The 13,913-nt window shown below is 39.4% G+C and overlaps 1 protein-coding gene across 1 annotated transcript; it reads right to left on the bottom strand.

Moving 5' to 3' along the window:
• Positions 1–4,927: 4,927 nt before the first annotated feature.
• LOC149251392 (uncharacterized) lies at positions 4,928–5,485 on the bottom strand. The gene has a single exon (XM_089453871.1). The coding sequence runs from the start codon at positions 5,483–5,485 to the stop codon at positions 4,928–4,930; it is 558 nt and encodes a 185-aa protein (XP_089309997.1).
• Between the last annotated feature and the right edge of the window lie 8,428 nt (positions 5,486–13,913).

Below are 13,913 nucleotides of genomic sequence, written 5' to 3'. Positions count from 1 at the left end.
AGAGGCAGGGAATAACATACCCGCAATCGAGGTGATCTCTGTTGGACATCTAATCCTCAATGGGTTAGTGTGGAAGCTGAATAGACAAAGTAGTCCAAGATACCTTGGGATGTGAAACCCAACGGTCACTTGTTGTACTATAAATGTATATCATTTGTCAATAAAAAATGTACTCTCATGATTTATCTTTCATATTGTTCTTGCTACCCATGTGAGTCTAACATGGTATCAGAGCGGGCGTACTCCTGCCCTGCATAATTTCTTTGAACCATTTGTTTTATGAAAGTGTTGGATTTGAGTTATGAGCCTTAACTTGGTCGATTCGTGTATGGGTCAATTTCTGTGTTAAGAGTTGAAATGATGAATTTGCTAGTATTTAATTTGCTGGTTTATAAGAGAAGAATTGTAATGTATGCTCTTCAAACGTTAGCAACAATTTGCTGTGTGTGCCTATGAGAGGAATTTTGTAATCGAAGTATGTTTTGTTTTCTTGGATGATGAGCGATATTTGTATTAAAAGATTGTAAGCTCTGCTTGTAAATGAGTATCAATTCATATCGACTTTGTTTGCACATGTTGAGGAAAGGCATTTGAAGCTGGTTGAATTGCATGAAATTGGAAATCACAATTAAACTAAATGACAACGTTGTTGAGGTTAATAAATCGATTTTTGTGCAATCGAATTTCATAACAAGAAGACAGGATTTGTTGGGTCGATTTCTGTTTGTGAGCATTATGCAGTAAATTCACACCTGGAGTTGCTTGGTAAAGTCGAGTGCTGAAGAATTACATCTGACAAAGTCATGAATTAAAGCAATTTAATTTGTTTTAGCATTGATTAATCGAGGTGCAGAGGTTGATCTAGACGCAGAATTTGTCAGGATTTTGTCTGTCCTGAATCAATGAAACAATTCACGTGAAGGAATTGATTGAATGTTTTAATGAAGAACGCTTGGCATTTCCTACTGTTACGTTGCCCATTGGTATTAGAACCATTTGATGAATGGCCAAAAGAACATTTTGATGTCAGAATCGTTTGATGAACGCCCAGAAGAATGTTTTGATGTCAGAACTGTTTAATGAATGCCTAGATCCCACTGTTTGATGAACGCTTGGTATTTCCTACTGTTACGCTTGGTATTTCCCACTGTTACGCTGCCTAACATGGAATCAAAGTAAAGCATAGATCATTGAATCTGCGTTTAATGCTGAGTGGTAGATATGCCACCATCGATGAAGGTCCGAAGTTTTCCAACTCCTGGTATGCGGTATTGAATCATATTAACGCTGTGGGTTTATACACATGCCTGTATTGCTTTATCGAGAAGCAACTCAACTGTCCCGTGGGTTTATACATATGCCCGTCCAAAATCTGTATATGCGTTGAACGATACAGTGCTCTGCGATTTAAAAAAAAATCATTTAAAATCATTTGAATGGTAAGCTTTGGCGGTTTTCAGGTGCTCATTGGTATTCTTTTGATTTGGCTGAGAAGAGTTTTGGTGAATACAAAAGTGGTGTATGCGTTGAACTGATTTGGTGTATACAACACTTTGGTATACAGTGCTTGCATTCACTTGGTATATGCGTTGTTCAAATTTTATATGTCATGTTGAATGCATTTGAATAATAAAATTTGAATGGTATCTCTGCGTGGGAGACAACTCCTGGTATTGAAATTTATATGGTTTCCATTTGAATGTGTTATTGAATGGTATTTGAATGCGGTATTGAATGGTATTAACACTGTTGGTATTTCGGAGAAGTTAAAGTGTTCCATCGATGCTAACACTTCTATTCGGCAACCATAGTACTGAAAACACCATGGAAGGAAGCGCTAGTTTAGTTGTGTCCACGATCGTGTAGAGGCTTTGCACTCACAGTGGTATTACACCACTGAAACTCCATCCCTCCACATGCGCACTTGGGGTTCAAGCCATATAATTATGGTATAGGAAATCGTGAATTGAAGTAATAGGAAATTGCAGAAATCTGTGGGTGTTTTCATGAATTGTGTTGCAGAGTAGAACTGCTCTGGAATGCAGATGGAATGACATTTCCAGCGTTGGTAAGAATAATCGTACTTGACAGAGAGTCTAGAAACGGAGTACATGACATACAATGTTTGTAGGATTGATAAAAGATTGTCGGTTGATGTAATAAATCTGAATTCAATAGCGTAGATTGAGAAGTGTTAACCAACGACACTGAAAGTCGATGTATTTCGGTCATAGGCATCAAATATTTAATCTTTGATGCAATCAGTGATATATATTTGTTGGAAAGTTTGTTGAACTTTTGAGGGCTGTATTGATAATGTGTTGTAGTGATTCTCGGTCCCTGGAGTGTTGCCTCCGATGTAAAATTTGCAGTGAAAAAGTGGCATTTATGCAATAGTATGGTGAATACAATGTCTTAACAATTTCTGTTGGATTGTGGTACTAGAAAGTGTATGCTCTGCGTTTGTTAGAAGAATTCTTGGTATTATATGAAAAATAATATACGTTGCAGGCCGATATATTATTAAAATAAAATGTTTTAAAGGAGTCTTCAAATCAAGTTCTATCAGTTTGTGTTCGAGTTGTCCTTTGTGGGCAGATTTTATCACTGTCAAAGAGTCAAATATCCTTAATAATTGGCTGCATATACATCTGAAGTAGGGGCGAGTATTCTCTAATCTCCTGGAGGTTTTCTTGAAACTGTGCATAGTTGGAAGGCTTTTGAAAGGTCATGGTAAAATGCTATGGTATATATGACCAGCACTATACAGTTTGCTAAGTATTTGGACATGTAAGGAGGTCTATCACTGCTGTTTCAGCTTGCTAGAGATTCATTCCAATGCCCATGACATGGTGTTATAATTATTGAAGTTTTGATAGCCATCATTTCTGATTTGAAAGTGAAGGATTACTTGAAGGATCCAAGAAAGTTTGCAGTTGTTGCTGCCCCAATTGTGGCATTGTATTTAAAACCCATTATAGTTTCTATCTACATATATATGCATTGATTCCCTGATTCCTTTGCTGCACATTTATACAAGATATTGTTGTGTACTGTGAGTGGATATTACTTTTCTGCAATAAGTAATAATTGTGATCAGTTTTTAAGGTGTAAATCTGACATTGAAGAAAAATGACCAGAACCAGTGAAGTATTAGAGTTCATGAAAACTCTTATACAATCTACTGTTGATGACACATTACAAATCAGCATAGGATCTCTCTCAGAAATTCAGACATGTCTACAAAATGCACAGGAAAAGATTGATTTTTTGCAGCTTGAATCTCAGCTACAACAACAAGAATTAAAACAGAGGAGTCATTCTGAACATGTTTCTGTTCAGAACAGTGAGACTGCAACCCATCAACAACAAGACAATAATGTTACAGTTCATTCAGATTTAGTACCCCATAAAGCAACAGTTGTACATGCAGATGCAGAAACTCAGTCTGCACTTCCCAAGCCCATAATTAGACCTTGGGAACAACTTGTCCACAACAAGCACAAAATTGGTCTTGGATATGACAAGGACTTATCCTTTCATATTCCAGACTATGCCAAGCCCATTCAGTTTCAGAGTGCTGGATTCATTCATGACAGTTCATCTGCTCTTCATGACAGTGCACCTCCAGTTGTTCCAGACTCTGCTTCTCTTCCACAACAACAACAACAACAACAACAGCTTGTGAAATGCCAACATTGTGATCGAGTTGGCCATTTGAAAGATCACTGTTTTGATCTTCATCCATGTAAGCAATGTCATAAAACCAACCATTCTTCACACAAATGCTTCAGAAATAAACGTCCTGGAAGACCAAAGATTCATCTTGGATGGATCGCTTCTTGGCAATGGGCATCAACAGCCAAGAATATATTCCAAACACATGTCAGAACTTGTTCCAGAGTATTGAACAGTCTTGTAGTTGAGTTTTCTACATCATCTCACATTGTATCTGACAGGGGGGGAAATGATGGTCATTTACAAGCTTCAAAGCCACATCAAGCGAGCCTGAGCCACAACCTGCCACACCAGTTTCAGAGTTGTAGCCAGAGACAAAGATGCCCGTGAACATGCCTTCAGTTGGTAATATGGGACACTTCCTCTAGCAGAAGACTTCAACTTCTTGCCAGTTTCAGAAGAATTCCAGGAACAAAATTGAGAACACTTCCTCTAGTAGAAGACTTCAGTTTCTTGCCAGTTTTGGAAGAGTTCCAGGAATTGCATTAAGCATTCCAGAGTTGTTGGTCATCCTTAAACCATCACAGGTTGAGACTTCCCTTTTTAGGTTGAAGTTCTCCCTTTTATACGGGGTGAGACCTCCCTTTCATGGTTGAAGGTTTCCCTCTTCAAAACAATAGGAGCACTTCCTCTAGCAGAAGACTTCAGCTTCTTGCCAGTTTTGGAAGAGTTTCGGGAACTGCACTAAGCGTTCCAGTGTTGGTTGTCATCCTTAAACCACCGCCCTTTATACCAACATTTCAGAGACCACATTCAGCCTAGTCTTGCCATGCATTTTTGCACATTTTGTATTACAGCTCTCTTCTTGGACTCATACATAACCCTTCGGATTAAGGGGGGGAATGTTGGACATCTAATCCTCAATGGGTTAGTGTGGAAGCTGAATAGACAAAGTAGTCCAAGAGACCTTGGGATGTGAAACCCAACGGTCACATGTTGTACTATAAATGTATATCATTTGTCAATAAAAATTGTACTCTCATGATTTATCTTTCATATTGTTCTTTCTACCCATGCGAGTCTAACAATCTCCTTTGCTGGACCAGAGCTTGTTGGAGGAGGAGGCGAGGAAGGGATGGAGTCCGCTGGTTGCTTGTCAGATGCTACTTTGTTAGGAGATCTCTGAGGTTCCCCTGCATTTTCTGGTACAATGTCTTCCTTGCGCTGAGTAGGGCTTCCTCCCATCTGCTTAGTCTCCAGTCTGATCAATGCCCCTATTCTTTTGCAAGAGTGGGCAGTCCTTGTACAAGTGCCCTACTTTGTGGCATCTGCGGCAACGATACAGAATGCCTTCGTAGTCGATAAGCTGCTTGCGGGATGTGTCCCTCCACTGTATAGTGATGAATTCCTGAAGCCCTCCCCTTGTGTCAAGATTAATAAGGATGCGAGCATATGCCATCATACCAGTGAAAAGATAAGACTTGTCGTACTCCATGTAGGTGCCAATAGCGTTGCCGATCCTTCTGAATATGTCTTCAGACCAGTATTGTAATGGGATACCAGGGAGCCAAATCCACACTGGTCCTATACTAATCTGTTCAGTCTCCCGATTGAAGAGTGGTGTCCAACATTTCAGTAGAACCGGGGCATGCTCAAAGTGCCAGTAGGAGGATAAAACCCAATTTGTGTGGTCGGCACGAGCGAATCTCAAAGCAAACCATCCCCTCACAAAAGTCTGCACGAAGGGGATGTCAACCAGATGGTGACCCCAAACCTCTGCTGCCCAGGCCTTTAGACAGGCGGCCATGTAGTTTCGTCCCCTAATGTGACCGACCAAGACTCTGTTAGCAAAATCCATAGTTTCTCCCCAATGAATGTCTTCTTCTAGTCGCAGGAAAATGTCGTCCGCCTTAGATTTGTAGCACTTGTACTTCTTCTTGGTCCCTTGAGGGGGAGGCGGATGCTGTACCCGACCCGGAGGAGGGTCCGAAGAAACAAGAGGAGGGAAAGGGTTTGACGAGGAGGGGGGAGACCGTCAGCCGAATAAGGTAAAGTACCGGCAAGATGGCGGAAAAACAGCCAGAAGGAGGAGCAAATGAGGTCTGTAGGTTTAATCCGACAGTTCCCCTGGTCACTAGTGGAGGAATCCGGGTTTGTGAGCCTGTGGTAAGAATGTCTAAACCAGGGTTAGGGTTTAGGCAGGCGGAAACGAAACCGAGGGATGACGGGGAGGCCGGGGGTGTAGATAATGAAGGCCAGGTAGGAGGGTCGTCTGACAGGACCACCGGATGAGTTCGGGAGGGTTCAGCCAAAGAGTAGCCAGAGCTGAACAATCTAGCCGACGTGGGAAATGAGGAATACTAGATGGATACCCCCTCCAGCGGGTCTTCAGAATATTCCACGGCACCAATATCCTCCATGTCGACAGATGCTCCTTCAAACAGAGGGCACCTCGTAACTGCAGGAGAAAACAGAGAAGATACCAAAAACCTCGGACCGGACTGCCAGGATACAGGTGCAGACCGCGGATAGAGACGGTTAGTAACGGAACAGTGAATAAAACCCCGAGTAACACGAACAGGTCAAAAACCCCCGGTGGAGAGAAACCGCAACAGGTAGTATGCAGTAACGGAGACACAAACGATAGCGACAGAGCAGGTTCAACGGCCGTCCATGGTTAGCCGCAGAAACTCAAAAACCCTAACCGTAACCCTCTCATGCAGTCTTCATTCCTTGAGCTTTTGAAGCCCACTCAAGACATGTATAGATTATATAAAGTAATCGAAACTTTAAATTCTTATCATTATAGCATTTCAAGTATCATTATTTTATACTTTGACCCTTTTATTAAGGGTTAATTTTGAAAGGAGAAAATATCGATATGTACTTGTGTTATTTTTTATTAATCTTCTTGGCATTTTATACAATTGGTAAGATTTTCACAAACATTTCTACACATTTTTTTTCCAGCGAAAACGTTTTTACACTTAAAACTAAGTATTTCCAATTGTGTATTTTATAATTTAAAAATTAAAATTTTAACATTTTTGTTTAATTCTAAGTTTGTGATAAGTTTAATTTGGATTTTTTGATAATTTGGTTTTCAACTTAGCTGTTTGTTAGTTTACATATCATTGTTTTGGAAATATTTTAATGATGCCCCCAATGTTGACTAAAACCACAGTTAATGAAGTAATTTAAAAAAATTGATAGCAATCAACTAGCAAACTAATGACTAAAACAACAAATATATGAAGATTTGCATCCATAAAATTTTAGGGCCAATAGAATGCTTACGATTGTAGATCATAGCCTTTTTATAATAACAATTTTGAGGGTAGAAGAGTCTATTAAAAAAGAACAAATAATACAATGAAAAATAACATTTATTCATATGTAATTGTTTTTTGAAAATGAATTTAGTTAGAATGAATATGTATGAACTATCTATATAATAAAAAAATATTTATGGTAATTTTACAATTATAGTTTCAACTGTATTAAACTTTGTAATTTATAAAAATATCTTTGCATTTTTTTATTTAAAGTAAGCATTTTTGCATGTAATTTCATATATAAAATTTTGATATAAGTTCACCAATATATATATATATATATATATATATATATTTCATAAAAATAACATCACGATGACAACTTGTTGAAAAGTGTGCAACAAGAAATGCTTGTTGAGAATGCAACAAGATGATGGAGCTTAGTGGAAAGGAGTCGCCTTCACTAAGTGGTCCCGCAGGCAAGTTTTGGCGCAAAGTCTATTTTTAGACATATGGATCATGGTCTATGAGTTGCAGGATGCTGTTTATGGATGATTGGTCATGTTGGGAAAAATAGATGGACTTCTATTTTTGGATCACAGCAGGAGTGATCAGAGTCTATTTTTAGACTGCTAGTCAAAAATAGAAAAGTCAAATATTATTGTCTCATAATAATATTTAGACTATAAACTTTATCTTATCCTCTTGGAACACTTCAGTTTGAGCTACAGATGTGGCATATGCAGCTGTCAGAAGGAAATACACTTTCTTTGTGAGTCAGTTGAGCTATTGCATGCAGGACTTCAGTTAGAACTCAAGCAGTTGAGTTTGGTGGAGTTGATGGAGTTGTGTTTAGTTTGACTTGGTTGAACTAGTTGTAATTAGTCTAACTGCAAATAGACTAGTGATGAGTTATGTGGATTAATTATTAACTCATAAAGCAACTAAAGAATACATCAGTTAACTCAGTTGCATGTCAGTGCATGTACAGTTCAGTGGAGACAGGTGTTAGAGGTTGAGATTGCTATCAGTTGTAACTATAGTTGTGCATGAGGATTTGCACAATCAAAGGATTGAGTATGCCCATGAGAATTTCATATGCCCAGTGATATAGCCTATGCTCACGTGATTTCTAGTGTGAGTGATTTTCCAAGGTAAATAGAACTTGGAACGAGTTTGGATTTGTTCATTCTCTTGCAGGATTGTGCAGTGGAGGCAGGCAAGCAACAGGGGAGATTTGGAGATCAGATTTGAGCTGTATTGTGTGTAACAGGTGGAGATAGTACTGAGTACTTGTGAGGAGTATTGTACTATGTATTGTTACATGTTCTCAATCATTATAATATACAGATAGTGTGGGGTTTTCAGCTGTATGCTTTCCCCGGGTTACATACTGTGTTAATGTGTGCATGCGATTGATGTTTCATTGTTTTTAATGCTGCAAAATTGATGATCAACGTAGAGGAGCTTATGTATTGTGCATGTATTCCGCAATAGTGCATGATCAGGATAATCTCTATTGAATATGTGTTTATTATTCAAAATTTCTACACAAGCATCTAACAAACATAAACATAATCTAAAACACACATTCAAATTCACTAACATCATCTAATTATATACACCTCTAGCACATATAAACATCATTAGCTAGCACACAAATATAATAATTTAACAGGACATCATCATCGTGATCACATCTAACAATATCCCATGCTAATTATATTATTTTTTATTCATCTTGTTGGCATTTTATGTAATTGATAAGATATTAAATTTAAATTGGTAAGATATTAAATTTAAATTTAAATTGGTAAGATTTGCTAAAAATATTAAATTTAAATTGCTTGAAACTCTAATAACTTTAGTGGTCAATTGAATTATATATATATATATATATATTTAAAGTTATATTAAATCTAAATTAATTATAAAAAACTCCGAGTTAAGTTTTTTAAATTTAACAATAGATCAAATTTTATAAATAAACTTAAAATATTATTTTTATATTTTGAAATAAATATCATTGATAATAGTTTATTGATTCTATTTTCTTTTTCCCATCGCGGGTGCCCATGACAAACAATGAAATTGATTTGTCTTCCAGGGGTGGCTTCATCCTCCACTTGGGAGGCAACATGTCCCATTCTCTTTGTAGGTACGCTCCACTAATTTCGATGATGTTGGGCACCTTCGCTAGAGGGGAAAGCTGCTACTTCTCTGCTCAGTTCATGACGATGATCAACCATATTACAATCACTCATCCGTGGAGTCTTTTATGGTTTATAAATGGTTTTGTGTGTGAAATATGATTCATATTTGGTGCCTCTATGATAATTCAATACTTCCCTGCTTAGATTATAATGGAGCACGATGCAACTATGGAAATTCGACATCAGGAAATCTGGAGGTGGTTAATTATTCAGGCGTGTGAGGTGATTATTCCTTCAATTGATCGCATGGTGGATGGTATTAACTTTTTGATTGCAGATACGACCATGGTGCACATACTCTGCAATGTCGGTAGTCATACAATTTTATGGCAGCCAGGGACATCACCCATATTCAGATTTTTGTTCTTCTCTTTGGCATGGAGGATAGGATTGGGTGCCCACTGGACATGGAGCAATTCACCCCTCGAGGACTTTCTGTGGAGGTTCAATGGTGCCAATTCGGCCCTCAGAGTCACTTTCCAGCTCCAGGGAGTCTGGCAACTCAGAGGTGTGTTCATATTTGGAAGCTTTCATGGAGTTTGAAATCCCATTTAGTGCCTAGTCAACATGGAAATTGGTTCTAGTGCCCAGTGAGCATGACAGGTCGGGTTAGGCACTCTTGTGTTCATTTAGGCATGGTGATTCATCATTTCAGAAGGTGGTGGACAATTCACAGTTATCTGACAGGGCAGGGCCATTCGCGGTTGGTGAGTAGGATTATGATAGTATAGCATATTACGACTCAGATGGTGGATGTTCATAGGTTATGTTGCTTGGGAAGAAATGGATGTCGACTGTGGCCTTAGATATTTTCTTCTAAAGCGCAACCTACAAGTACTTTATTGCCTCTGTTGGAGGTACATTATGTCTGCTAGTCGGGCGTGGGTATCCTTTGATGACATGTGGCATGCTGGTAGTATGTGGTCTTCACTAGTGGTTTGTGGCTTCTTATGGGTGCGCGAAGTTGTCGGTATCGATTGGTGGTTTGTGGCTTGTGGAAGCTTCATCATAGTCCCAATTTTCTCTCTCCTTACTATTATGTTAGTCTGTTTTTCTTATGCGACTTATAGCTTGGTTCTTATCATAGTTTTGTCATGTTAGGTACTTATATAGTCAGTTTTGTGGCCAGAGGCCCAAACCATAGTTGTGTTGTATCTCTTTGTAAGCACTATCTGTTCTGCCTATAATTTTGTTAGAAAATCTAGTTAACTTCAATATATGTAATCTTAGGACTTTGAATTGGTATTCTTGGGCTGGTTTCCTTGCGAGGCGACCCTTAAAATGAAGAAAACATGTTTGTACTCTTTTTCATAGATAATTAAATGCCAAGCTTACAAAAGAAAATATTGCGTTTCTTTTTTATTATTAAACAATAGAAATTAAAAAAATAATTATAATTAAAATTTGAAAATAGATATTAATTTAAAATTTATATTTTAAATAATAATTATAATTAATAAATAAATTTCTTAATGATGCTTCGTTCATAATTATTATTAATAGCCATGATTGGGGTGCGAGCCGGTGGTTTGGAAATCAAATAGAGGTTTAATGGAGGGTACCTCCGAGTATAGTACCACTACCCCCACATGCTCGAGGCGATGGGTGCGGTGGCCTTTTGCATGATGGCATGCAGGGAAGGTGGGAAAGGTGATAGCAAGAGTTGTGTTGGTGAAGGCCTTAACAGGAGTAAAGGGAGACAGTTGGGTGCTGTTGTTCGGATCGATCATGGATAGGAAGGCTGGTGCATCGGACATGCTTTGCAGCACCATCCACAACACCAAGCACATCTTCTGCCTACAGGAGTTAATGGGTATGTAATATGGTATCTCTCAACCCTTGCAATGTTGACCTGTTCTGGTTTTTTCTTGAGGGAGAGGGGGAGTTTTATGGGTGAAAGCTGCGAAATTGAGTAGTGCTGGAGGAATTAGGGGTGGAGGTTGGTAGCACTTGCCTAGTCTTCTGTCTGTCTTTTGCATCTGTTGGTATTGCATCCATTTCCCTCTGCTTCGAAATTCTCCTGTCCTGCATGGGAACCCTAGGAATTCCGGGTAAAGGGCCAAGTAGGGCAGCTTGTAGGGGTCCTGCGAGTATAGGTAGAGTGACAGGCCCGGGGGGTAGAGTTTTCCAATCCACCTGTAGTCTGGGAGAAGGCCCCTGATGTATATGCATGTGTAGTTGCTGGGAGATAGGTAGGAGCCAAAATAGAAGGGGAAAGATGAGAACTATGGGAGGGAAGTCTAACAAAGGAACGAAGCTGGATATAATAGGCAGATAGGCGATGACGACATCACGGGGCTCAGGGATGAGGGGATGACTAGGCTAGGATATCTGATTACGTCCTGGGTAGAGGGGAAAGGGTATACATACCATGGTTGGATGAAAAAGGGCATGTGGCAGCAATCACCAACTCTTAATTGGGGAGTGGAAGCTAACCTGCTTGAGGCCGAGATGCAGTGGTTGTGGTGGCGCGGTACCACTGGGGATGGTAGTGGGTCAGCCCCCTCCGGGAATTGACCTATGACCATGAAGACCCCAACATTGCAATTGATGGGGAAGGGGAGGAACAAGGCAGGGTGACAAGTTATAACACTACCACCCTGGTGCAAGGCTATTGTTATATTCTCTTTAACTATCTTCAATTAATGAATTGTTGCAATGAGAAAGACTGGGATAGTGCAACCATGGCTCGTCTTGCGAAAAGCCGTGGTTGTGGAAGATGAGCCCAAGTGACCAGAAGGGACATAGACTCGGGCACATTTGAGGCTTAAAGAGGTATGAAAATAGTGGAAAGACTTATCAGTGAAGCGACAAAGGCATACCGTGAGGGCACAAATGAAGGTATCCACAAAATTCTAGAGGAATGGGAAGATGAAGCTAAATAGGAAAGCAAGACAGACACAGAAATGGGGGACTGGAGGATCCTTATCCTAGACCCTGGAAACACTAGAGGCAGGATCAGTCAATTCAAACAGACCTTGTTGGACACCTAATCCTCTAAGGGTTGGTGTGGAAGCTGAACAACCAAAAGGAGTCCAAGAGACCACTTGGAATATGAATCTAAGGGTCACACCATGTACTATAAATGTATATCATTTGTTAATAATAAGTGGACTCTCCTGCTTATCTTTCCTATTTTTTTGCTACCATGTGCATGTTTAACATGGTATCAGAGTTGGTTGGTTCTTAACCTACTCAAAATTATGTGGGTTGTGTATGGGTTTTGTGCCTTTCAGAGCATTTGTCAGAACAGAGGTAACGTCTCTCAGCTCTTCCATTCCTCTATCCTTAGCATACCTGCTCCTTAGATTGTAGAGAGGAATATTACCAACTATGTTTCTCTTCTTGTCTAATGAGTGCCCCTCTGGTTGCATTGTAACCAATACGCTGGTGCATCTTTGTGGGAAGTTTCAATCTACTGGCCATTGAAATCTTGTGCATCCTGAAGTCCGAGTGAAATCATATATTTGGCATATGCTTTTGATATCATTTATGAGCATTTTGATTTTTCAAATGAACATTTTGTCCATAAAATAACCTATCTTCCTGCATGTGTTACTAGTCACCACACAAACCCATTACCTTTCTCAAGTTTGTGGTGTTGTTGACCCTGAAGAAACCGTTACAATATTTATGCGTTCTGAGCCATTGTTTTCTTGTGGCCTTCCTCTGCGTGTGTCTTGCTGAACCTGGGTGTTGTCTTGTGATGCTTCTTCACTCTTCCAGTGGGGATTGTTTTATCTGTTAATTGGTTGGTATTACAGTGCGTACGTTGGTCATAGAGTTACTAATGCATAGTTGCATGTTCATGTTGGTATCCATTCTATGTATTGTTTAGTGCTGTGTAATAGTTCTCATTCCATTCATTTCAATGAGCTTGTGCTATGTATGAAGAGGCCGGAATGGTACGAACACAACGTTTGGAACCTAATATTGGAGCGTCGACATGACTAGTTTATTGAACGACTTATATATGGCATGGATCTGCATTGATTGTATGTGCATAACGTTTGAATGTTCGATATACGTTAGTGCCTGTTTCTCTTTATATCTCTTTTTGAAGGCCCATATATATGCTTTTGGAGTCCATTTATGGTAAATGGTTATTACATGTGCATTTATTTTTCAGTCGAGCTAGTTGGAGTATTGAAACCATGTGAAAGACTGAGAAAGTGTTGCCTATGGATGGCTGTTTAAATGTTGGGTATGGTACATTGGTGTGCTTAAACAATGGTCATTTCTATGAGATGATTAAATTCATTTCCTAAACGCTAGTCCATCTACTTGTTTCTTGCACATAATGCCTGGTTCAGTCGTTCATGTCTTATGGTCCAGTGTTTTGATTTTGCTGGTGTGTATGACCTCTGGTTAGTATGCTTTGAAGGTAGCAGTGTATGGTATCTGCTCCGACTGAAGTCCTTCAACAGCTCATGCGCTTTGAGTCTGTCTACTTGTAATCCATAGAGAAGTTATGTGCAAACCTAATGAGGTACTTTGTCAACTTATGTGTTTTGGGTTACTCTGCAAAAATACCCAAACAGATGAAACACGATTGGATTTGAAGGGATCCGTGGCCTCTTCATCTTCGTTCTCCTTCTGGGTATCACCATTTTGTGGGGAATCTGCTTCGACTGAATGAGATTCCTGCTGTTGTTTCCGTTGTAACTGCTTATCCTCTTTTTAGGGCTCCAGATGAGGATGAGGTTGATTGTATTATGCCTTCTGTGCATCTGTGAGGAATTTCCAT

This window comes from Pinus tabuliformis, chromosome 7, assembly GCF_031772625.1.
Source record: "Pinus tabuliformis cultivar Carrire ecotype Pingquan chromosome 7, CPIR1, whole genome shotgun sequence".
Classification (NCBI taxonomy): domain Eukaryota; kingdom Viridiplantae; phylum Streptophyta; class Pinopsida; order Pinales; family Pinaceae; genus Pinus; species Pinus tabuliformis.
The sequence above is the reverse complement of the archived record's forward strand: the minus strand, read 5'-3'. Positions and strand labels throughout refer to the sequence as shown.

Bases quoted from the DNA above. Each gene is read 5' to 3' on its own strand.
- LOC149251392 (XM_089453871.1), bottom strand. From the start codon at position 5,485: ATGGCCGCCTGTCTAAAGGCCTGGGCAGCAGAGGTTTGGGGTCACCAT.